The sequence below is a fragment of the Vombatus ursinus genome, unplaced genomic scaffold, assembly GCF_900497805.2.
Source record: "Vombatus ursinus unplaced genomic scaffold, bare-nosed wombat genome assembly UNPS02015030.1, whole genome shotgun sequence".
Taxonomy (NCBI): domain Eukaryota; kingdom Metazoa; phylum Chordata; class Mammalia; order Diprotodontia; family Vombatidae; genus Vombatus; species Vombatus ursinus.
Genome location: NW_020954808.1, coordinates 176,144 through 202,181, shown reverse-complemented (window position 1 = coordinate 202,181; position 26,038 = coordinate 176,144). Strand labels below are relative to the sequence as shown.

Genomic DNA, 26,038 nt, shown 5'->3' with positions numbered 1-26,038 from the left:
GTAGTAGTAGTAGTAGTAGTAGTAGTAGTAGTAGTAGTAGTAGTAGTGGTAGCAGCAGCAGCAGCAGTAGTATTTCCATGAGGCTTTAAGGTCAGCAAAGTGCTTTACATATATCTCCTTTGCTTTTCACAATAATTCCAGGAGATAGGTGCTAATATTATCCCCATTTCACAAATGGGGAAACTGAGGCCGAGAGTGGTTAAGGTGACTTGCCTGGGCTCACATAGATAGCATGAGGAAGGATTAGATCTCAGGTCATCCTGATTCCAGACAGGTACTTACTCTGCTGGTAAGTAGCAAAAGTAGTATTTGAATTCAGAATCTCAGGCTCACAACCCAGGTGCTTCTTCATGGTCCCAGGGAGAATTCTGGGCCCATTTTCAGTGGGTAGGATCAGGGGCTCATAGATTTAGAGCTAGAAGGGTGGCACAGGAAGGGAGGGAGTGGGGCAGGGGAGGTCTTGGGCCCACGAGTAACATGATCCCTGATCCTCTGGACCTTCCCCAAAGATTCCCTGGGTGTGCAGAACCCCAGGACTCCCTGCCTCTCACCTCCTAGGAGACTGAGGCCTTTGGGGCCCTGAGCCAGTTCTGGTTCTCCCCAGGGTCGCTGCACCTGGGTGAATCCCAACCAGAAGTCTGAGGAGGAAGAGGAGCTGGGGGAGGAAGAGGAGAAGGCAGATGACCCAGAGGAGGTGGAACAGGAAATCGGACCCCCGCTCCTGACCCCACTATCTGAAGATGCAGGTACTGACTGCCTCCTAGCCCCACTCCTTCTCCTTCCTTCCCATCTTCCTTTCCATCTCTTTATTCTTCACCCTCTGCCCCAGCCCAGGGGTTCTCTTCCTCCTCTGAGCTCCGGGAAGCCTCTCATTCTGTCCCACTTCCTCCAGGAAGCCCTCTCTGCTCTCTCTATAGCTATCTCTAGCCAACAAAGACCACAGCACAGTCCGAGAGCATGAGTATCTTCTCTGGGGAGGAAGGAGGGAAGAATGGGGGAGGGGAGAGGATTCTTTCTCCCTAACCAAAAGTCAGAAGGTTCCCCCTGAGCCAAGAGGATGTTTTATTTTCTGGGTTTCTCAATTCAATAAGCATTTATTCAGCCATTCTGTCCTTGTGTTTGTGATAGAGGTATAAAGATATGAGTCTCTGCTCTCAAAAAACTCCAGTCTAATGGGAGAAGGATAAATAAATGTCACAAATAAATGTCAGAAAGTACTTGCCACCCTCTTCCTCCCCCGACCCGCTTTTACAAGGACCTGTGGCACCTGGGCTGGGATAGCTCCCTGGGAGCAATTATCTGCATGCACCGCCTGGTGGTGCACTATCCTTTCTATACAAGCTCACTCCCATTCACCTGCAGATTCCACAGAGTATTAATAATGTAGTAATAGGTATCATTTCTATAGCTCTTTAAGTTTTTCAGAATGTTTTACAAATATTATCTCATTTTGTCCTCAAAATAAGCCTGGGCAGGAGATACTATTATTGTCCCTACTTTACAGATGAGGAAACTGAGGCAAAAAGAGGTTAAGTGATTTGCCCAGAGTCACACAGCTAGGAAGTATCTGAGGCCACCTTTTTACTCAGTTCTGACCATGCTCCTATGCACACACGGTGCAGGTTCAAGCAGTTAGGTCATCCCTGGTGCCTTCCCAGATTCCTGTTTTACCTTGGGCTATGGATTAATTCTCTTAAAAATCATAACTTATCAGTGAGGCTCAGCACTCCCATTCCTTCGCACTTAACTCCCTAAATTCATCTTCCCCCTTCAGCATGAGACTAATATGGTGAATTAACTGAATTGGCAATCTACATTAAATGATTTTAAATTGAAAAAAAATTAAATTAAAAATGGATTATTAAATAAATAAAGTGGCGATGTTGACTTTAAACTGCTAAGTCGTGACCTCTGTGCTCCTACTGAGATCTGAAATTTCAACTCCCCCGAGTTTCTCTCTTAAATCTGTTTTTCTTTTTAATTTAATTTCATCCTTTTTTTCCCAAGTAATAAACATGTATCTTCTCTTCCTGCCACCTCAACCCTCTGTGTACAAAAAGGAAAGAAAAATCTTGTAACAAACATAGCTAGACAAGCAAAGCAGATTCCCTCATTGGCCACATCCCAAAATATGTCTCTGATGCTGCAGCCTAAATCCATCATCCCCTTTCTGGGGACAAAGGACAAACCTCTACTCAGGTTGCGATCTCTGCTGGGGCCACCAGGTGGCGGCCTGAGATCAAGCTGCTCCACCTCTTTCCTGGGGCAGGTAGGAGCAGGTAGGAGCAGGTGGGAGAAGCTTTGTGCGTCTGTAAAGGGGGAACTGGCCTGGCTCCCACAACTCGCCCCTTTGGGGGTAGGGAGACAGAGAGAGAGACAGAAAGACAAAGACAGAGACAGGTGGGGGGGGCAGAGAGAGGGGGTGCAGAGAGACAGAGAGACAGACAGAGACAGATAGACAAGCAGAGATAGAGAGGCAGAGAGACAAAGAGAGACAGAGAGAGGTGGGGGCAGAGAGAAAAAGAAACAGATAGGCAGAGAGAGATAGAGAGAGAGACAAAGAGGGATGAAGACAGAGACAGGCAGAGAGAGGGGTTGCAGAGAGACAGATAGACAGAGACAGACAGGCAGAGAGACAAAGAGAGACAGAAACAGGTGGGGGGGCAGAGAGAAAAAGAGACAGAGAGACAGGCAGAGAGAGATAGACACAGAGAGAGAGGGGGGCAGATGGACAGAGAGAGACAGAGAGACAGGCAGAGAGAGAGGGTGCAGAGAGACAGAGAGACATACAGAGACAGACAGGCGGAGAGATAGACAGACAGAGAGAGAGAGACAGAGAGACAAAGAGACCGAGACAGGCAGAGAGAGGGAGACAGACAAAGAAAGACAGAGGGAGAGCATTGTTAGGAGCTTATTATATGATAGACATCGTGTGAAGTACTGGGGATACACAGATAGGCAAGATAGCCCCTGCCCTCAAGAAGCTTGCATTCTTCTGGAGGACACAACTTGTGTACAGAAAATTAAGACGAGAGATTGGGACCAGACTGTGATTTCCTTGGTATAGGGAACTCTTGGGTGAGACAATTCTCTCTCTAAATATAGGTTGGAAGCTTCTCTTCAAGAGACTAAGTAAGAGTTTCAGAGTTACCTAGGGCACTCCCAGGTTGAGTGGCTTGGCCAGGGTCACACAGCAAAGACTTGAACCCAAGTCTTTATGGCTTCTAAGCCACCTCTCTCCAGTCTGCTATGCTGACTTTCTTAATCCAGAGAGTTCAATATATAAAGGTACACTAAATCATTTCCAGGGGCCATTACTAGTAGGGAAGAGGGGCAGTAAAAATGTCTAGAAGGAGGTGGTGCACAAGTTGTATTTTGAGGAGTCTGGGGATTCCTGGAGGCAGAGATGAGGGAGGATGGCTCTCCAAGTATGAGGAACAGCTTGTACAAAGGCATGGGAGATGGGAGAGGAGCGCGGACAGGGGACAGACAGCAAGGAGGCCAGTTTGGCCATGAGGTAAAGTACGGGAAGGAGAATCGGGGTGAAAGGAAAATGATGTGGGAGGGTGGTCTGGACCCAGATTGTAAGCAAAAAAAGCAAACAGGAGGCTCTATATTTTACCCAAGAGGTAGTAGGGAGCCAAGGAAGCCTCTTGAGCAGGAGATTGGCGAGGTAAGACCTGGGATTTAGGAGTGTTGATTTGTCCCCTGTGTGGAGGATGAATTGTAGAGGGAAAAAACTGGAGGTAGAGAGATCAGGTAGGATTATTGAATCTACAGGAATGGACAAGATCAACTAAAAGGAATGTGAAGGGAAAAGAGGGCCCAGCATAGAGCCCTGGGGTACATACCCTCCCCATAGTGGGGTGGGACATGAATGATGATAACAGCAAAGGTCCCCAAGAAGAAGTGGTCAGACCAGTAAAAGAATCAGGAAAGACTAATGCCATGAAAACCCAAGAAGTCAGTCTAAGCATTTATTAAAGCACCTACTGTGTGCCAGGCATGATGCTGGGAGAGGTCATCATTAAGAAGAGCCGTGGATTTGGCAGTTCTCATGTTTAACCTTGAAGAGAACAATTCCAATACAGAGATGAGGTCAGAAACAAGGGGTTGAGGAGGTAACAAGCAGAAATAGCTTTTTCTAGGAGCTTGGCAGTGAAAGGAAGGATGAAACACAGGGAGAGATCTGGAGGGCATGTTGGCTCAACGTGAAGGACATTTTTTTCAGGATGGGAGAAATCTGGACATGATCAGAAGTTGGAGGAATGGAGCCGGTGGATGAAGAGGCTGAGGGGCTTCCCAATCAGGAAGGGGGTGGGAGGGGCTGGCTTCAAGGTGCTAAGTAGAGGGGCTGGCATTTTCGAGAAGGCCACCTCTTCCTCAGAGACCAGAGCATAGTGGGAGAGAATGGGGGTAATGGAGAGATGACTTGAAGTGTCTAGAGGGGAGAAGAAGGAGTTCATGATGGGCAGCCTCATTTTTTTATCAGTGATATATATATATATATATAAAAGTTGAGGTCCCCAGATGAGTTAAGGTTCATTTCACTAAAAGAATCAAAACAAATAAAATATACTAGTCCGGAGTGGCAAGGAGGGCTGTTCTTGGGTCTGAAACTTTACTCCCCAGACCCTTTACTACAGTGAGAATAATTAGAAATGTCAACTTAATTTCTCTGTGCCTCAGTTTCCCAATCTGTAAAATGAGGGAGTTTGAACTTTATGGTCTTTGAACTCTAAATCTAAGATCTATGGCTTTAAAACTCTTAGGTCAGCCTGAAATCTCAATTTCCCCCCACCTACCACCCTTCTCTATCTAGTTTTTCACAGATGGGCCCATAGACCATATGGGAGAGGATCACCCCTCAAGCATTTTGATCTCAAAGGTGAAGAATGTGGTTTCTGTCTTAGCTCACTGTATGCACCCTCATCTGGCTTCTCCTGTGCTTGAGCTCCTCCATGTCGTGGCCAGCAACTCAGAATTAGGGTTAGGGGTATGCTGGATACCCCGCAGGCTGGTCCCTGGAGGGCTTTCAGTGAAGCACCTTGTCAGTATCTCTGGCATGTGTCTCATGCGTCATCTGGGAGCATCTACTGGTGTCTCTCTTTTTTTGTTTTCACTGTTACTGATTTTTACAATATCACCTTCTGTTAGATCTCTCACCACCACCCTATCCAGAGAGCCATCTCTTGTAACAAAGAAGAAAAAATAAGGAGAGGGAAGGGGCCGTTCAGGAAAACTAGCCCATTGACCAAGTCTGGTGTCAACGCAGCATTCCATAGCTATAGTCTGTTAGGCTGGGAGATTCTATCGTAAACATCCCAGGCATAGTGTGACATCAGAATGACCTTAGGCAAGTATTTCCTGTTGGCTACTCTGGGCACTTCACCCATGTACTTTCTGCTTTCTTCTGCCACCTGGAGATGACAGGATAGTGCAGAAGAAAGGGAAAACCTGGCCAAGCAGGGTGGGGGAGGGGAGGATGCCTATTCCTGCCCACCCCCCACCTCCCACACCAGTGAAAGATTTTGCAATCCCAGCAAAATCCCTCGAGGTATACCTGAACACTTGTAAGTGTGCATCATAAACATAATGTAAGCAACAGGATTCAGACCATTTGAGGTAATTATCCAAACATCACAGGTAATTATGCTACAGTACCATTTACACAGCATCCACACTCACTTTTAATGCAGTAAACAGTGCTATAAAAAGCACCTCTTGATAGAGCAACTTCAGTGCCAACATTTAAGTTACTTGCAAAACTGAGTTTGTGTATAACACATTGATGCATAAGACAATAAACCGAAAATGAAAAAAAAATGCACAGCTAATGATCACATGAAGCTGTAGCACATTCATTCCATTAGCACACAAGCAAAAACAAAACAAAACAAAACAAAAAAACCATCAAGGTAACCTCTGCCTACCCTTTGCCCTTATCTGTTCTAAGTTGTTCCTTAGCTCAGGAACCCAAGGTGGGATAATTGGAGGACAAAGAAAGAAAAGGAGGGAAGGAAGGAGGGAGGGGGAGAAAGAGAGGGGGGAGGGAGGGAGAGAGAGAGAGAGAGTGTGTGTGTGTGTGTGAGAGAGAGAGAGAGAGGGAGGGAGGGGAGAGAGAGGAAGAGTGAGAGAGAAAGAGGCAGAGAGAGGGAGGGAGAGAAAGAGAGAGGAAGGGAGGGAAGAAGAGAAGGAGAGAGAGAGAGAGAGGAAGAGAGAGAAAGAGACAGACAGAGAGAGGGAGGGAAGAGGGAGGGAAAGAGAGGATGAGAGAGAGAGAGAGAGAAGAGAGACACAGAGAGACACAGACAGAGACAGAATGAGAGAGAAGGTAAGAAAGAGACAGGTGACGATCACCATCATGGCGGTTGGCAGAGCATGGCTGCTGGTTGCCAAGCTCTTCCCCCTTCACTTGGTTTTGGGAATGTGCGTGCTCACAGTGGGCAAGATGCCACAGGGAGGCAGGGGTGGCTCAGAGGGCACATATTCTAGAACAGGAAGTCATGCGTTTGGAGGAATCGAAGGAAATCCAGACGCTGGCATCCGTAGTTTATACTCTGTCCTTCCCCATCCACTTGAGAGTCTTTTTCTCTGCTCTTTGGGACACTGGGGAGTCAATGGCTGCTATAGTCAGAATGAGGCTCTGGGCGTACAGTTTTTCATTATTACCCTTATGATTCTTGGCCTTTTCCTCCACATGAATTTCATTATTATTTTTTCTAACTCTATAAAATAATCTTTGGTAGTTTAACTGGAATGCTTTAATTGGCATGAATAAGTAAATTAATTTTGGTAGTATTGACATTTTTATTACATTAGCTCAAACTGCCCATGAGCAATTAATATTTCTCCAATTATGTAAGTCTCTCTTTTGATACTAAGCTAAGTGATGAAGTGAATAGAATGCTAGACCTGAAGTCAAGAAGACCTGAGTTCAGCCTCAGACATTTACTAGCCATGTGATTTTAAGCAAGTCACTTAACCTCTGTTTGCCTCAGTTTCCTCAACTGTAAAATGGGATAATAATAGCAACCTACCTCCCAGGGTTGTTTTAAGAGTATCTACTTTGTTGCTTAGTTGGGGATTGATTTGTTGGTGCTTCAGTTTTTTTAGTTGCATGCCCAATTCATTGATTTGTTCTTTTTCTTGTTTGTTGATCATAAATGCTATCCATGCCCTTGTGAGTTCAGTTGAAGCATAATAGATTTTGCTCTACCTCCTCATTTTAACTGTAAATGAATCTTTTTGTTTCAACTGGGTTTCTTGTAGATGAAATCTCATTGGATTCTGTTTTCTAGTCCCTTCTGCTACATGTTTCCTTTTTGTGGGTGAGTTGGTTCCATTCACTTTCATGGAGGTGAATATTAATTGTGCATTTCCTTCCATCCTCTCCTATTGTATTTCTTCCTCTCTTTGTTTCCACCCTCCCTTCTTCAATAATAAGAAGAAATTGATTAAAAAAAATATTGAGTTTGTCAGACATTCTTGATCTATACATGAAATAGCCTGTTCCGCTTTGTTGCAGTTTTTTCTTCTCTTTGCTCCACTCCAATTCCAGGTTTTAACTCTCGCTTCCTTTCCTTTCCTCATCCCTCCTCCTTGACATTCCCCTCTCCAGCAATGCCATTTATTTTGTTTAAGACCATGCTGTTCCCAATCCTGTGCTCCCTCTTAAATCCCTATTTCTCCCTTCCTTGTCTCTGTCCCCTTCTATTTCTCTTGTGAGTTTAATATTTTTCTATACTATATTTTTATTTTAATGTCTTTTTGTTTCATTAAATATTTCCCAATGATCTTTTAAAAAATTTAACATTCATTTTTAAAATTTTGAGTTCTAAATTCTCTCCCACCCAACCCTCCCCTATCCCTTGAGAAAGTAAACACTATGATATCAATTATACATGTGAAGTCATGCAAAGCACATTTTCATATTGGTCGTGTTGCAAAAGAAAACACACAACAAACCAAGAAAAGTAAAGTGAAACAAATGATCCTTCAATCTGAACTCAGAATTCATCAGTTGTCTCTTCGGAGGTGGATAGCATTTTTCATCATGGGTCCTTTGGAATTGTCTTGGATCATTGTTTTGATCAGAGTAGCTAAGCTTTTCACATTACAACATTGCTGTTACTGTGTACTGCTGGTTCTGCTGATTTCACTTTGCATCAGCTCACATAAGACTTTCTGGGTTCTTCTGAAACCATTCCCTTCATCATTTCTTACAGCATAATAGTATTCTATCACAGTCATATACCACTGCTTGTTTAGCCATTCCCCATTTGATGGGGATCCCCTCAATTTCCAATTTTTTGTCGCCACATAAAGAGCTGCTACAAATATTTTTGTACAGATAGGTCCTTTTCCCCTTTATTTGATCTGTTTGGGATACAGACCTAGTAGTGGTATTTCTGGGTCAAAGGTTATGCACAGTTTTATAGCCCTTTAGGCATAGTACCATATTGCTCTCCAGAATGATTGGATTAATTCACAACTCCCCCAACAGTGTATTAGTGTTCCAATTTTTCCATATTCCCTCCAGCATTTGTCATTTTCCATTTCTATTATATTAGCCAATTGGATAGGTGTGGGATGGTACCTCAGAGTTATTTTAATTTGCTTTTCTCTAATCAATAGTGATTTGGTTTAGAGCACTTTTTCACGTGACTATTGAATTCTGCTTATGAAAACTGCTTTTCGTACCCTTTGACTATCAGTTGGGGGATGGCTCTTATTTTTATAAATTTGGTTCAGTTTCCTATATATTTGAGAAATGAGGCTTTTATTGAAGAAACTTGCTGTAAAATCCCTCCCACCCCCAGTTTCCTAATTTTGGCTACACAAGTTTTGTTTATGCAAAACTTTTTTAATTTAATATAATCAAAATTATTTCCCTTGATCCTTTCTATCTCTTGTTTGATTATAAGCTTTTCTCTTATCCATTGAGATGACATTATACCATGTTCTTTAAACATGGGTGTGTATAAATATGTTCACTCTCCTTTATGCAGTTCGGATAAAGGTGAATTTTGGTGGGACCTTTTCACCTTGGAACATCCATCCTTCCCAGAGGACTTCTCACTTTGGGACATGTCTCTACTATGCTGGCCCCCTTTTCTCATTGGTGAGATTCTCCTGGGGTCTCCTCTTTAGGGATAGGCCTGTTTCCTGCACTGCTTTCTTGATGTTTAAATACCCTTTATTATGCATCTCTATTATGTGATAGTGATTTCCTTCATCTTCTCCCTTCTCACTCCTTCTCGCTTCCATTTCTGTCTTCCCCCGAGACCATCAAAACACCCATAAAACACCCATAAGCCCTCTGTCTGTCATATTTACCTTTCTCAATGACCCTTAAAGATATTATTATTATTTATATCTCATATTTATAAGGTACTTTAAGGTTTGCCAAGTGCTTTAGGTATATTATTTCACTTGACATTCACAACAATTTTGTTCAGAAGGTGCTATTATTATCCTCACTTTATAAATTAGGAAATTGAGGCTGAGAGAAGTGATTTGCCCCTGGTCACATAGCTAGTAAGTGTCTGAGGCAGGATTTGAATTCAGGTCTTCCTCTAAGTCTAGCAGTCTATCCATTGTACTACCTGGTTGCCAATTCTAGCATTTTCATTAGAGTGCTTGAAAATAATCTAATTTATTAAAGGTCTATCATTAGCTCCTGTAGAATTATTTTAATTTTGCTAGATAGCTCATTCTTGGTTGTAAGCCTTTGTCATATTCCAAGCTCTTTTCTCCTTATCATGGTAGCTGTCAAGTCTTATGTGTCCTATGAGCCTCCCTGTGTCTCCTTCTTACTTGAACCCTTTCTTTTTGGATGTTTGTGGCTCTTTTTAAAACCTGAAAGCTCCAGATTTTGGCTATGATGTTCTTAAGAGTTTTTACTTTGTTTTTTCCCCAGGAAGTGACTAGTAGAGGGTTTTTTTTTTAACTTTGCCTCTGATTCTAGGAGATTTAGGCAGTTTTTGCTTATAATTTCTTGAACAATGGTACCAGGAGCTGTTTTGGTCATGATTTTCAGAAAGTCCATGAGTCTTAGTCTCTCCTTGATCTGTTTTCCAGAGCAGTTGATATTATATCTCTTTACATTTTCTTCTGGTTCCACCCCCTCCACCCCTGCAATCTTCTGATTTTAGTGTTTATTTTGTGTCATTGAGTCATTGTTTTCCATTTGGCCAATTGTAATTTTCAAGGCTTTCAGTTCTTGGGTGAGGTTTCCTTTTGTTTATCAAGTACATTTTTAAGCTTTACTGGGATACTTGCTTGTAGTATATCTGTGTTTCTCTGGATCCTGATATGATACCATTTTCCTACAAGTTTTCTATCTTAAAAAATAATTCAGAGTAGCATTTCCTATCCTTCCTCTAGCTGAAATTCAGAACCCAGCCAGCATGGGTTTTTACTTGCCCAGTCATCCAGAACCTAATGGCTCAATGGTATGGGATGTGCTGCTGGAGAGACTCTGATTAACCTCTTGGTTTGTAGTAGTTTGATTCTAAAAACCACTCTGTGGACAACTCAGACATTCCATTGCCTTGCTGGATAAATGATATAGTGACACACTGACCTTTCATAGGATAAAGAAGACAAAACATGAACTGATTTGGGCTGTCCCAAGTGTCATGTGGAGTATATACAAAATCCACACACAGCTAGCAGGTGTAATCTGTGGGATCCCTCTTTCAAGATTTTTTTATTTTTGAAACTTTTTTTTTTAGCATAACCGTTGCAGTGACACTCAGAAGTCACAATTAGGGATGCCCATTTGGGATTTTTTCCCCTGATGTTACTAAATTTTGAGCTGAAATTTATTTTTGATTTTGCTTTATTCTGGGAATTTTTTTTTTCCTTTTCAATTCTAATTTTGAAACACTTTCTTGCTACTTCTTTGGAATTACTTCCTTCTGGTAAAAATTTTTATGTTAAATTTTTTTTTCCTCTTGGGATTTTTCTCTCTCATGATCGATTTTATCTCAAAAGATATCAAGTTCATTTTTACTTGTTTAATGCTATTGGGTACTTATGCATTATTATGTACTATGGATAACTCTTTTTTGTTTGTTTATTGATTTTGCTGCCTGGATATTTCTAGCTTTTTCATATGCTGATTGTTGATGTCTGTTTGTCAATTTCTGCATTTGCAAGGGCTTGTACTGCTGCTATGCAGGAGCCCTCCAGATTTATGTCTCAATATTGGCTTTACTGCTTTTACTTGTTAAGTGCTCCTCAAGCTTTGGTTGTTTGCTTTTGCGTTGTTGATTTGCTGAATACAATTTTAACTTGAGCAGAATGGAGGCCAAAATTATAGAAAGGTTTTGTGAAGCAATAAAAAGCAAGAAGAGATCTTTTAATCCCTAGAAGATAATGTTGTATAAAATTAGAACATTGTAAAATTATCGAAAAGAATTTAAAAATATTTGGAGAAAGACATAGTAATCAATGACAAGTGTGGCACAGAGGTGAAGGTCTTGGGTTCAAATTCTGCCTTTGATACTTACTACCTTTTTGACTTTGGGCAAGTAATTTCACCTTTCTAGTCCTGTATCCTCATCTGTAAAATAAGGGGATTGGACATTGGTCTTCCAACGTCCCATTTAACTCTAAACCTACAAGGTTGAGCCAGGAAACACCACCCCATCTGGCTTTCTTTGTGAATGTTGTTCAGTTGTTTCCAACACTTTGTGGCCCTGTTTGGGATTTTACTTGACAGAGATACTGGAGCAGTTTGCCATTCCCTTCTCTAGCTTATTTTGCAGATGAGGAAACTGAAGCAAACAGGGTGAAGTGACCTGTCCGGGGTCACACAAGCAGTAAGTGTCTGAGGTCAGATTTGAACTCAGGTCTTCACGATGCCAGGCCCAGCTCTCTATCCACTGTGCCACTTAGCTGCCTTTTTTGTGAATAACCAGACACAAATACTCACTCAAAAATTCTTGATACAGAAATGATAGACAAGAGTACCTGGGAACTGACCAGAGAAAGGGAATAAGCATTTATAGAGCACCTACTGTGTCCCAGGCACTGTACTAAGCACTTTTTATAAATATTATCTCATTGACCCTCATACCAATTGTCAAAAGAGCTGATTTTTTGAAAAATTGATAGTTCTAATAGACAGAAAATGCGTGGCAGTAGATGAACTGAGAAGCGTGGGTAAGTCAGCACAACATGCTTCCCAGAGATGGTGCTGGGCTCGAAATTCTTGTAGCCCAGAGAAATCAGCCGTCTAGGACCAGCCTTTGACTGAGAAGTTAGCCCTTCTGTGCTAAGGGAGACCAGGAGGCCAGAAGCAATGGATCCAGACGGAGCAGGAGATGCTTCAGGGAGTGGAGATTAGCCATGGGAACTATGAGGAGATCTCTAGGGCAGGACTCTGGGGCCAAGAGGTGTGTCTGGGTGGATTCTGCCTTGTTGACCTCACCCAGAGGGTGATTCCAATCTGCTCTCCATTCACTCCCCAAAGCTATGGTCCGACCATACTCAATACGCTCCAGTGACTTTCTATTGCCTTCTGCATCAAATACAACATCCTTGGTTTGGCATTCAAAGTCTTCCATAATCTAGCCTCTCCCTCTTCCCCTTCTAGCCTTCTCACACTTCAGCCCCCTCCATATACTCTCTAATCAAGTGACATCAGCTCTCCTGCTTATTCCCAGAACAAGCCACTCCATCTCTCCGTTCTGGGCATTTTCACTGACTGACCCCCATGCCTGGAATTCTTTCCCTCCTTGTCTCTGTCCACTGGCGGCCCTGGCTTCCTTCCCAGCTAAGATCCCACCTTCTCCAGAAAGCCTTCCCCATCCCCTCTTAATTCTAGTGCCTTCCCTCTGTTAATTCTCTCCTATTTATTCTGTACATAGCTTGCTTTGTATATGTTTGTTTGTGTGTTATCTCTCCATTAGATCATGGGCTCCTTGAGGACAGGAACTGTCTTTTATCCTTCTTTGTATTTCCAGCACTTAGCACAGTGCGGGGGCCGCAGTAGGTACTTAGCAAATGCTGACTGACTGACATTTTCCCTCCTTCCCTAACTAATTCTCTTCTCAGGAGATTGTTTGTGCCTGAAACTCCTTTCTGTTTCTTCACAGTTTAACTTCCTGCTTACCTTGTCTTTAGAGCTGATTTTCAGATAACTGTGGTTAACCATTGCATTACTGATTCATGTGACCCATTACTCAAATGCATCAGAGAAAGCTATTAGAGGAGAAAGCCAGGGAGAGGGAGAGAAAAAAAAATTTACAGCTGCAATTTGTATTCACCAGGGCAGGTTTCCAGCCTGGCAACTCAGAGTTATGAGAAAATTATTGATTCAATTTTCCAGTTTCCCAGAGCCAGGAGAACTCAGACTTGGACCTTTCTAGGCAAAACAAGTCAGCAGTTTGGTTGTGAGGAGCTTTCCTGAGTGGTTTGAGAAGTGTACCTAGGCAACTTCTTCCCATGGCCTGTTTGAAAGGAAAACCATTTCCCCGAGGGAAACAGAGTTGAAGGAGTATCTGTGAGTGGCCTGATACACAAAAATGGGGGCCAGTGAGAGTGACAGCCTGCCTACCACCCTAAGCAAAACAACAGTATCACCATATCGCTAAATATGGCTTAGGATTTTTTTTTTTACTATGATATAAGTTAATGCCCTATGACTTATAAGCCTTATGATTTTTATAATGATAAGTTAATTAAAATGGAACTCCTCATATCTAGAAGATTTCCTAACTCAAACTTGACCCTGTATATTTATATAATTTTTAAAAATCAATCGGCTTTCCTGTTGTACCTAAAGACCACAGTATCTTTCCATCTGATCAGCCTCTAAAACCTCAATGTTTCCTCTCCCCTATTAGAATATATATATTTTTTGAGAACAGGCTCTGTCTCTACTTTCTTATTTGTACCCTGAAGTGGTTTGCACACAGTAAGCACTTAATAGATGTTTTTACATTCATTTATTTATTCAATCAACTTTTAATAGCTTTTTGATTCATTAAACTTGGCAAAATTAAAAGAAAACTCTTGAGTTCCCCTCACAAAGTACTCTGCCCACTTGTCTCCCCATCCTTGTACAGACTCCTGCTGGTGAGGCCAACTTTAACCCCAACTCCTAGGGCATCAAAGGGACAGTTATGAAGTGCAAGACCTCAACCCCTATCATTGGTCATGGGAAAGGGTTTTATGACTCAGAAATCTGCCTAGGTTCAGCTCCGTTAAGAAGGGAGAGAAATAGGGGAAAGGCAAGGAGGTGAGGGTCCTTGCCTCCTCACTAGCCCATCAAGAATCAAGGCAGGGGCAGCTAGGTGGCATAGTGGATAGAGCACTGGCCCTGGAGTCAGGAGGACCCGAGTTCAAATCTGGCCTCAGACACATAACACTTACTAGCTGTGTGACCCTGGGCAAGTCATTTAACCCCATTGACTAGCCCCCCCCAAAAAAAGAGCCAAGGCAGTGGGGCAGTGGTCAATCTTGTCCTTCTCTGGTCCTATCAGATCCCTGCATCTCTAGCCTCATGATATACCTGGTACCCCAGTGGCTATGCCAGCTCCAAGCAGTTTCCATCATCAGCAGATGCTGTCTCAGGCACCAGTGATTGAGATCCCACATGACCCCTTAGAGCATCTCCATCTCACTTTCTCTTTCCCCTCTGTCTAAAGGGAAGGAGAGCTAACAAGAAATCTCTCTTTTTCTCTTTCTTTGTCTGTCTGTCTCTCTCATCCTGCTCATCATTTCTTTTAGCATAGTAATATTCCATGACAATCATATACCATAAATTGTTCAGCCATTCCCCAATTGATTTCCAATTCTTTGTCATCATAAAAAGAGCTGCTACAAATATTTTTGTACAGATAGGTACTTTTCTCTTGGGTTCTTATAATCTAGCCACTGCTCAGATTCTTAGAATCTAGCCAATACTTGCGGACTCCTAGATTGCTCAAGAATCTGGCTAATATGGCGGATCTTTAATAAACCTTGTTTTTGGATGAAATAGGTCCTTTTCCTTTTTCTTTGATCTGTTTGGGATACAGACCTAGTAGTGGTATTGTTGGGTCAAAGGGTGTGCACAATTTTATAGCCCTTTAGGCATAGTTCCAAATTGCTCTCCAGAATGGTTAGATCAGTTCACAAATCCACCAACAAGGCATTAGTGTTCCAATTTTCCCACATCCCCTCCAACGTTTATCATTTTCCTTTTTTCTCATATTAGGCAATCTGATAGGTGGGAGGTGGTAACCTCAAAGTTGTTTTCATTTGCATTTCTCTAATCAATAGTGATTTAGAGCATTTTCATATGACTATAGGTAGCTTTGATTACTTTGTCTGAAAACTGTTCATATCCCTTTGACCATTTATCAATTGGGGAGTAGCTCTTATTTTTATAAATTTGACTCAGTTCTCAATATATTTGAGAAATGAGGCTTTTATTAGAGATACTTGTTGTAAAATTTCTTTCACAGTTATGATTACTGTGTTTTTCCCTCCTTCCCATTTTCCCCCATTTATCGTCAAAAGTGTTTGCTTCCATCGCCTCCCCCAATCTGCTCTCCCTTCCATCAGCTCCACCTTCTCTTATCCCCTTCCCCTCCTACTTATGGTAGTGTAAATACAACTGAGTGTGTGTCTTATTCTGTCTTTGAGTCGATTTCTGATGACAGTAAGGTTCAAGCATCTTCCACCACCACCTCCATCTTTCCTTCCATGCAGTTTCCCAAAGTGGGCAATACTGCCCCCTGGTCAGGAGGCGGGCTGGAATGATCCAGCAGGTGATAGTAGCCTCTGGTGCAATTGGGGGGGAGCGTTGAACAAAAATAAGGGGGTGGTAGAAGCATAAGGAAGTGAAGATAAAAAAAATTTTGAAAAACCATTCATACATTTTTCATCTGTTGTGTAATAGAGTTAAATTCATAGCGATTACATTATTTTCCAAATAAACACACAAAATGCAAGTTATAACCTATCAATGGTCAAGCCCAACAACAGGTCTTAACAAGCAGTGTTGGTAGGCAGACATGGTTGACAGGAATATGTGCATGTAATGATTTTTATAATACGATACTATATGGTTACATGATGCAATATTATGTCGTCAAAATTTCAATGTGGAAAACTCCGCAGATTTACAATAAATCATCAAATTTAAGATGCATCATTTTAAAAATATTTTATATATTTTTAAATGATGCAAATTTAAAAAAAATGTTAAGGAATTAAAGAAAGTGAATTTCTGGGGAGCACTGAATAATTTTTTTAAAAAGGGGGTGGTAGGCCAAAAAAGTTTGGGAACCTACGCTCTTCTGTAAAAGCTCTTTCTCAGGCCTCTTTTATGTGAGATAAGTTACCCCATTCTACCTTTCCCTTTCCTCTTCTCCCAGTGCAGTCCTCTTTTTCACCCCTTCATTTTATTTTTTTAGATCATATTCAACTCACACCTGAGCACTCTGTCTATGTATATTCCTTCTAATTGCCCTAATAATGAGGAAGTTCTTAGGAGTTACAAGTATCATCTTCCTGTGTAAGGATATAAACAGTTTAATCTTATTGAATCCCTTATAATTTCTCTTTCCTGTGTACCTTTTTTTTGTTTGCTTTCCTTTTTCTATTAATTTACTTTAATTTATCAACAATCACTTCTGTAAGCATTTGAGTTTTAAATTTTCCCCCCTCCCTCCCGCTTTCCTTCCCAAGACAGCACACAATCTGATGTAGGCTATACATATACATTCCTATTAAACATATTTTCACATTAGTGATGTTGTAAGGAAGAATTAGAACCAATAGGAGGAACCACAAGAAAGAGAAAACAAAAGAAAACAGAAGAAAAAAATAGCAAATAGTATGCTTTGATCTGCATTCAAACTCCATAGTTCTTTCTTTGGATGTGGATAGCATTTTCCATCGTGAGACCTTTGGAGATATCTTAGATGCTTGTATTGCTGAGAAGAACTAGGTCTATCAAAGTTAGTCATCCCACAACGTGGCTGTTAGTGTGTACAACGTTCTCCTGGTTCTGCTCACTTCACTCAGCATCCCTGTTTACCTTTTTAAGGTTTCTCTTAAGTCTTGTTTTTTTTTTTCAAATTCAAATTTCAGTCTTCAAATTCAGATTTTCTATTCAGTTCTGATCTTTTCATCAGGAGTGCTTGAAAGTTCTCTATTTCATTAGTATCAATTTTCCCCCTGAAGGATTATACTCAGTTTTGCTTAGATGATTCTTGGTTGCAATCCTAGTTCCTTTGCCTTCTGGAGTATCATATCCCCAGCCTTCTTATCCTTTAATGTAGAAGCTGCTAAATCCTGTGTAACCCTGACTGTGGCTCCACAATATTTGATTGTTTCTTTCTGGCTGCTTGCAGTATTTTCTCCTTGACCTGGGAGTTTTGGAAATTGGCTGTAATATTCCTGAGAGCTTTTTCTTGGGGATCTCTTTCAAGGGGTGATTGGTGGGTTCTTTCCATTTCTATTTTACCCTCTGATTCTAGAATAGCAGGCGGTTTTCTTTAATAATTTCTCAAAAGATGATGTCTAGGCTCTTTTTTTGATCATGGGTTTCAGGTAGTCCAGTACTTCTTAAATTTTCTCTTTTGGATCTGTTTTCTAGGTCAGTTGTTTTTCCAATGAGATATTTCATGTTTTCTTCTATTTTTTTCACCTTTTGATTTTGTTTGATTGATTCTTGATGTTTCATGGAGTCATTAGTTTCCACATTTCCAATTCTAATTTTTAAGGAATTATTTTCTTCAGTGAGCTTTTGTACCTCCTTTTCCATGTGGCCAATTCTGCTTGTTAAAGAGTTCTCTTCAGTGAATTTTTGTATATCTTTCTCCATTTGGCCAATTCTGCTTTTTAAGGAGTTCTTCCTTTCGGTGGATTTTTGTGCCTCTTTTGCCATTTGGCCTATTCTGGTTTTTAAGGTGTTATTTTCTTCAATATTTTTTATGCCTTCTTTACCAAACTGTTGACTCTTTTTTCATTTTTTTTTTTTTTTTTTTTTTTGGTGAGGCAATCGGGGTTAAGTGATTTGCCTATGGTCACACAGCTAGTAAGTGTCAAGTGTCTGAGGTCGGATTTGAACTCAGGTGGTCCTGACTCCAAAGCCAGAGCTCTATCTACTGTGCCACCTAGCTGCCCCTTTTTCATTATTTTCTTGCTTCATTCTCATTTCTTTTCCCAATTTTTCCTCCACCTCTCTTATTTGATTTTAAAATTCCTTTTTGAGCTCTTCCAGGAATTCTTTTTGGGCCTTAGACATGTAGCAGTTTTGCCTTTGTTGTCTTCATCTGAGTTTATGTTTTGATCTTCCCTGTCACCATAGTAACTTTCTATGGTCAAGTTCTTTTTGTTACTGTTGTTTGCTCATTTTTAGCCTATTTCTTGACTTTTAACTTTACGTTAAAGTTGGGCTCTGCTCCTGTGGTGAAGGGGGCACCATCCCAAACTTCAGGTCTTTTTGTGCAGCTGTTTTCAGAGCTACTTCTAGGAGTCTATAAGTTTTCAGTTCTTCTAAAGTTGTATGATTTAAGGAGAGGTGTGGTCACTGCTCTTCTGGCCTCTGCTCTGGTCTGTGAGTAACCACAAGCACACTTTTCCACCCTGGAACTGTGGCCAGGGTCCCTGCTCCCCGTGGCCATAACTTCTCCTCCTCACCCTGGGACTGTGACCCAAGATTATGACCCAGATTCAAGTAAGGGCAATGTCATAGAGTCCTGCACCCAGTGCCGGCAAAGGGACGCCTGTAATCTCCTTCTGACCAGTCATCTGACCTCCTTACCATCAGTGGGCTGAGATCTCTGGAAGCAGCTGCGGCCCCCCGATTCAGTCATCCCCCAAGGCCTGCTGCTGGTTTGCTGAGGAGTTCCACTCTTCCCCCAGTACAACAGACCTTTCCTGCTGACTGTCTAGGTTGTCTTGGGCTCAAAAATTGTTTCACCCTATCTGCCACTCCAGAATTCGTTTTGAGGCATTATTTAAGGTTGTTTGGAGGGGAATTTGGGAGAGGCCTGGCAAGTGCCTGCCTTTTCTCCTTCCATCTTGCCTCTGCCTCTCCAATTTCCCTATTTTGAAACTCATGGTTTATTCCTAAAATTCAAAGTCCTCAGTATGTTTCCATGCTGAACATTATGACATAATGTGTTTCTAAAGTTCTGATTTTTCCAGCATGTTCAAATTCTTGTTAAAATTGTACTCAGAGAAGCGATAATTAAAATATCTGGAAATAATATAACAATAATAAAAAAATAATAATAGCTGGAACCTTATAACACTTTGAGATTTTCAAAGCACTTTTCCTACATTAACTCATTTGATCCTCAAAACAACCCTAGGAGATAGGTGCTATGATTATCCCCATGTTACAGATGAGTATAGAATTATCTTCCAGTAATGAAAAGCTGTAAAACATACAAGAAATCAGGACACCATTTGTGTAGCGCCCTCTCTGGTACTGTGTGGGTCTGCACTCCAATAATACACAGGTCCCCACTGGTGTGCTTCCCTTGAATAGGCAGCAAACACAATTATCTCAAAGCAAAGATGTCTACTAAGATGGCACAATTTTTTAAAAGGAGCTACACAGCATCACTGCCCCTCCCCAAACCTGAAGCACACTCTCCCATTACACAGAGCAGCAGGGGGAAGAGAGGCAACCGGCTTAGAGCATGCTGGTTGACTCATACCTCTGGTAGTGCGGGGACCCAATGCCCTTTCTCCTCTTGTGGTCTCCTCACACTGCCTCCTGCTGAGTGCCGCATCTCTGCTGGGCGGGCCATTCACGTGGGCTCCCAAGGCCCGCTCCTCTCATCAGCTTAACTCCCCATTGCCAGGGAGCATTGTCTCTTGAATCCATGGCTGGCTCTTTTTTCTGCTGCCCGCAGGGTTCACACTCCTTGGAGCATCTCTATGGCTTCTCTCTCTTGACCTCTCCCTCTCTCTCCTCCCTTTCTCCTCCCCTCTCCTCTCTTCCCTTCTCCTTGCTTCTCTTCTCTCCTCTCTTCTCTTCTTCCCCCTCACCTCACCCTTGCTCAGTTTAGATACAGGGACCAGGCACTACAAAGCTGTTTTCTGCCTTGACTATCTCTCCAGGCTGACAAGTTTGCTCTTTAGCGGCCAGCCTATGGCAAACTGCTTCATGCTTCTTTAAGGGATAACAGTGTAGAGATGGGTTTAACACATTAACACCTCATTAGCCCCTTTTTCTGCCCCTTCCTGTGATTTCGTCTCCTAGGTTGCCTGGGGTGAGCGGTGGGGAGGAGGGACCAACCCCTTCCCCTTTCCCATGCATAAACAATAGGGTCAGGGATGGGCACTGGACCTGTGATTTCAATGGTACAGGGAATTACCTCTACTAATAGAGACTGGTACCTTCTCAACAACTTATATAGTCTCAGAGAGTTGCCTAGATCACTTAGAGGTAAAACGACTTGTCCAGGGCAACACAGCCAATGTGTGCCAGAGGCAGGATTTCAACCCAGATCTTCTTGACTTTAAGGTTAGTTCTCCAGGAAGACACAGGGCTGGAGCAGCTACTCCCGGTATAGCCTCAGCGGAAGATGATACGCCAGCATCCAGCTGTGCCAGGTCCCCCTGACCTTGAGGGTCTGAGTGAGCCCTGATGCCCTTTGCGTATGCGAGAACAGGAACAGCCTCCTGCAGCTCCCACCTTTCCCTAAAGCGTCGCCACACCTTAGCTTGGGCTAGTCTCATGGAATGAGAGATTGAGAGCTGGGAGAGACCTCCTCGGGGGTTTTCTGGTCCACCTCCCCCATTTTATGGATGAGGGAACCGTAACCAAGAGGAGTCATATACAGCCTGTACATATCAGAGGCTGAATCTGAACCCAGGTTTTCCCAACTGCAAGTCTAATGAGGGATCGTTCACTGCACTCACTAATCACTCCATTCTTCTAGGAGATAGATACAGCACACAAGCAGCTCAATCAGTGTCACACCTGCGGTTGACTGGGCATAGGCGTGGAGGTGGGAGGTGAAGGGCGATTCAGGAAAGGAGTGGGGGTCTTGCTGGCTGACCAGCCACATCTTTTCTCTTCCCCTCAGGCAGTTCCTGTTTCCTAGTCCCTGAATCAACTCCAACCCTTTCTCTGGGCTCAGACTGGAGGAAGGAAGGAGAAGTGATTGGGGCCGTTTGTCCCAAAAGTTCCCGCCTTGCCTCAGACAGCAAAAATAGTGTTCTGTCTTGTTTTTCAGTCCAGAGCAAGGGAGAGAAAAGGCTCGGATTTGATTTAGCTCTGCCTTTGGGGAAGTATATAAAATTGTTAGTCATAAAAACCACACGATTCTCTTTCTTTTGAACTCAGCCAAGGGAAAGTTGGTCACAATGGGGGACCAGCACTCAAACGTGGTCCTTCCTGTATTTTTGTAAATCAATACCTGAACCCTAATCCTCCCTATTGCCACAAATAAGGCAAGATACAGACACAGAGCAGGTGGACTGATCAGGTTGATCTCATTGGCAAAAGGAATTCAAAATACTTCAACAGAAATCAGACAGGTACTTTGTAGAACAGAATAAGCTTTGGAATCAGTCTCAGTTTACTCGGGAAGAATTGGGAGAAGAAAGAAGGGGAGGCCTTACTCTATGGTTTGATACTGATTCTCCTAGCTAGGAAGGAACAGGGGAGAGAGCACTGGGCCTGGAATCAGGAAGACCTGAGTTCCAATTCAGCCACAGACACATCTTAGCTGTGTCACCCTAGACAAATCATTTCACCTTTGTCTGCCTCAGTTTCCTCAGTTGTAAAATGGCAAGAATAATAGCACCGACCTCCCATGGCTGTTGTGATTAAATGAGACAACATTTGTAAAAAGCCCTTAGCACAGTGCCCGGCTTAATAAATGATCATCCCCTTTCCCCTCCGTGGAAAGTCACCAGCCGCCATTCCTAGGAAGCAGACATAGTTTTGCCTTTTTCGTCTTTCCCAGCAGGGCCTTGTACATAGTAGGTGGAGGAATTGAATTGATTGGCAGTGTTGAAAGCTGTTGAGGGGTCAAGAAAGATGGGAAATGAGAAAGGTTATGAGATTTAGCAGTTGAGAGATAATTAGTGGAGGGAATTCATTGGGAGGGAACATTCCTCTTTAGTGGTGAGATCAAAAGCCTGACTTGCCTGGAAAGAGTTGAGAAGTGGGGGGTAGGAGGGCTGGGTGGGTGAATCTGTGGTGTTCCTGCTGTTAAGACCTGGGAAGCCTTTGAAGAGGACAGGAGTGCTCGTAGCAGCAGGGAAAGAGCCAGGAGAGAGGAAGAGATGGAAGATGGGGGGAGAGAAGGAAATGATCAAAAGGGCAAGATCCTGGAGGTGATGGGGGGGCCCCACAGGCTCGAGGACACATGTTGAGGGCTTCTCCTGGGCTGGGGAAGGGCCACCTCTTCCTGGGAGACTGGAACAAAGCTGACTGCCAGGGCTAAGCTTGGGAGACTCGGAGGATGGTGGTCCTCAGAGCTAAGGGGAGCAGCGGGTTTACTTAGCGGGAGAGATGACACTGTGGAGTTGGAGATGCCAGCTGCACTTTCAGGTTTCCAAAGAGCAGCTGAACTTACCAAACTGGGGCACAGGGCAGAAGCTGCAGGATAGAGGTAGAGAACCGAGACTAGAGGGATAAGTGAGATTCAGAAAGGGATGGGAGTAGAGAGGGAGGGGAGCCCAGCCTCGGAGGACTGCATCCCTCCGGACTTGATCCAGGTGACCAGGGAAGGGTTCTGGGCCAGAGGCTTCCTCATCTCCTCCATATCACCCAAGTCAGTTGGGCTGAGGAGGGTTAGGAGGGAGGGAGCGTCCCCTCCAGGCCGGCCCTTCTTCCAGCCTGACCCTTTCTTCCTCTCTTTCTTCATCCCGTCAGAAATCCTGCAGTTGGCCCCCTGGACAGCCCGCCTCTCCTGCGCCCTCTGCCCTCAGTACTCGGTGGCCGTGATTCGATCCAACCTGTGGCCCGGGGCCTATGCTTATGCCGTTGGCAGGTAAGGGGTTCAGAGGCTCCCCCTGACATTTCTCCAGGAAGACAGAGGGCAAAGTGGGGCTGGGAGGCTGCCAGCACCATTGACTTACCCTGGGGCAGGGATGGGGACCTGAAGTGGATTCAGTCAAAGGGCCGTGCTTGAAGACCTAGAGAGCCACATGTGGGCTCAGCTCGAAGGTTCCCCACACCTGCTCTGGGGTCTTTGACTAACCTCTTCCCCTCTCTGCAACACAGTTTTCCCCTTTGAATAAGGAATGAGCTCAACTGGACAGTTTCCAAGGTTTCTTAGGCCTGGACATGCCACGGTTCTTTGAGGGTGAGCAGGGACTGGGCTGGCTGGAGGATAGTCAGGAAGGCTCTTAGAGCAATGTGAAGAGAAACAACCCTCCGATTCCGACTCTGACCCTAAACCTAAATGCTCCCTAGCCCCAACTTTAACCCTTAGAACAGGGGATGTCAGAGCTGGGAGGGGCCTGAGAACAGGGGATGTCAGGGCTGGAAGGGCCTTAGAACAGGGGATGTCAGGGCTGGGAGAGGCCTTACAACAGGGAATATCAGGGCTGGGAGAGGCCTTAGAACAATGGATGTCAGGGCTTGAAGCGCCTTAGAACAGGGACTGTCAGGGCTGGAAGGGCCTTAGAACAGGGAATATCAGAGCTGGGAGGGCACTTAGAACAGGGGATGTCAGAGCTGGAATGGCCTTAGAACAGGGGATGTCAGGGCTGGGAGAGTCCTTAGAGCAGGGAATGTCAGAGCTGGAAGGGCCTTAGAACAGGGAATACTAGAATACAGTACAGATGAGTCAGAGGAAAATTTCACAAAGGAGGCCTGACTCGGGCTGGATCTTGAAGAGCTGGAGAAGGTCTTCCAGACTTTAAAAACAGTGAGAGCCAAGGCTCGGAGTAGGCAGTGAGGTACAGCAGAACAGAAGCCTACTTTGGAGTTGGATTCAAATCTTAGCTCTGCTTCTGACCACTGCTGGGTTACCTTAGGCCAAGCCCTTGTCTCTGGGCCCCAATGTCATGGGATCATAGATCTATGAGGCAGCTGGCAGTACAGTGGATGGAGCCTCAGATATCTCCTAGCTGTGTGACCCTGGGCCAATCACTGAATTGCTGTCTGCCTCAGTTTCCTCTTCTGTAAAATGGGGACAACAGCACCAACCTCCTGGGGTTGTTGTGAGGGTCAAATGAGATCTTATTTGCAAAGTTCTTTGCAAACCTTAAAGCCTGTATAATGTTAGCTATCTTTATTACTTATTACTACTTTTCTTTCTTTTTTTTTTTTTTTGGAGACTTGCCCAGGGTCACCTGGTAAGTGTTAGAGGCCAGATTTGAACTCAGGTCCTCCTGACTCCAGGGCCAGTGCTCTCTGCATTGTGCTGCCCCGAGCTTTCATTAGTATCATAGCTGGAAGGCTCCTTAAAGATAATCCAGCCCTCTCCTTCGCCCAGCTAGGGGCAGTCACTGGCCCGGGGTCACACAGCTGGTTCCCCAGCAGGGTGCCCTTGGCTCTTTTTTTTCCATTATGTCATACTTTCTCCCTGGGTGGAATGGGAAGCCTAGACTAGATAATGTGTAAGGTCCCTGGGGGTCCTATGATCCAGAGCCTCACAGAGCCATGGAAAGTGTCCTCTTTCACCCCCTCCCAGGAAATTTGAGAACATCTACATCGGCTGGGGTCACAAGTACAGCCAGGAGAACTTCAACCCCACCCTGCCACCGGCGGTGCAGACAGAGTACGTCATTGGGCCTGAGACCGTGGAGATGGCCGACCCCACGGTGGAAGAGGAGCAGGCCCTGAAGGCTGCCCAGGAGCAGGCCCTGGCGGCAGCCGAGAATGAGGAGGAGGATGAGGAGGACGAGGAGGATGAGGATGCTGATGACTAAGGGGAGGGGATTTCTTACTTTGTGAATATTTATTTACTCAATTATTTATTTTCTACATTGGAGAAGAGTGGGGTGTTTTCCTTTAAAAATACCAGTCCCCCCATGGAGCTGGCCTGCTTAGGGATCTGGCTTGGCGCCCCCCCAGGCCCAAGCGAGGCCCCGGGGGATCTGTGTCTTCAGGATCCGTTCCCCAGGGTCCTCATCCTTGCGTCCCCCCTAGCCTTTCCTGATTGTCCTTCCCATAAGACCCTCATTCCACCTGCTCTACAAAGCTCTTCCTAGAAACCTTCTGTCCCCTAAGCATCATCCCTGTGGAAGGTTGACAAGTCGCCCCGCCTCCCCGTCGTTAGGGAAGCGGCGCCGTTGCTAGGGACCCGCCCATTCCCTGCTCCCTCCTCTCTCTGAGGTCCCGCCCCCTTAGTCGCGTCCAATCACAGTTCGGTTACTTTGGCAACCACTCTACCCTCCTCACGCCCTTCCCTGCGTTCAAAACGACGTCAAGCCCCCGAAACGCGAGGCCGTTGCTGTGGTGACGGCCCCTCCTATTGCCTAGGGCTAGCCTAAGCCTCCAACTATTGCCCTGGCAACGCCTTTTTCCTTCTTAAGGGCTCCAAACCACTTGTAGCTCCTACTTCCCCAAATGGGCAACCGGTTACCAAGACAACAGCTGCTCCTCCCCCGCCCGGAGCCACGCCCCTAACGTTCTCCCCAATCGGGATCTCATTGCCGGGACGACGTCTTCAGTCGCCTCCTTGCCTGGCCCCGCCCTTTGACCAATCTACTTAAATCAATCCACCAGAAGCTGCGCCTCTCCCCCAACCGGGAGGCCGTTGCCCGGGCGGCGCTCCGCCCCTTCCTGCGGGAGGCGGAGCCTCTGGCGGAAGCGGCGTCGGGTGCGGCGAACCGGGGCGCGGGGGCGGGGGCGCGCGGAGGGGCGGAGGGGCGCCAGGCCCAAGATGGCGGCGGGCGCGGAGGGCGGCGCGGGCGCGGGGGTTTTGGGCGACTGCGCCGAGATCAAGTCGCAGTTCCGGACGCGCGAGGGCTTCTACAAGCTGCTGCCCGGCGCCGAGGGCGCAGCCCGGCGAGCGGGTCCGGCCCCGGCCCCCGGCGCGGCCTCCGCCTCCTCCTGCGCGGCCCCGGCCGCGGCCCCGGGCCCAGCCCCCGGCCCAGCCCCCGC

The 26,038-nt window shown here is 44.7% G+C and overlaps 2 protein-coding genes across 2 annotated transcripts in view; both read left to right on the top strand.

Annotated features, from left to right (window-relative positions):
- Positions 1-24,861, top strand: part of LOC114030948 (radial spoke head protein 6 homolog A-like) — a 44,808-nt gene extending 19,947 nt beyond the window's left edge. Inside the window, exons 5-7 of the mRNA XM_027845910.1 lie at positions 605-746; positions 22,856-22,973; positions 24,624-24,861. Of these exons, the coding sequence (XP_027701711.1) occupies positions 605-746; positions 22,856-22,973; positions 24,624-24,861 (498 nt within the window). The remainder of the gene's footprint in view (positions 1-604; positions 747-22,855; positions 22,974-24,623) is intronic.
- A 102-nt stretch (positions 24,862-24,963) lies between these two features.
- Positions 24,964-26,038, top strand: part of LOC114030947 (dystrophia myotonica WD repeat-containing protein-like) — a 7,016-nt gene continuing 5,941 nt past the window's right edge. The window contains exons 1-4 of the mRNA XM_027845909.1: positions 24,964-25,070; positions 25,268-25,390; positions 25,487-25,604; positions 25,661-26,036. Coding sequence (XP_027701710.1) covers positions 24,964-25,070; positions 25,268-25,390; positions 25,487-25,604; positions 25,661-26,036 — 724 coding nt within the window. The remainder of the gene's footprint in view (positions 25,071-25,267; positions 25,391-25,486; positions 25,605-25,660; positions 26,037-26,038) is intronic.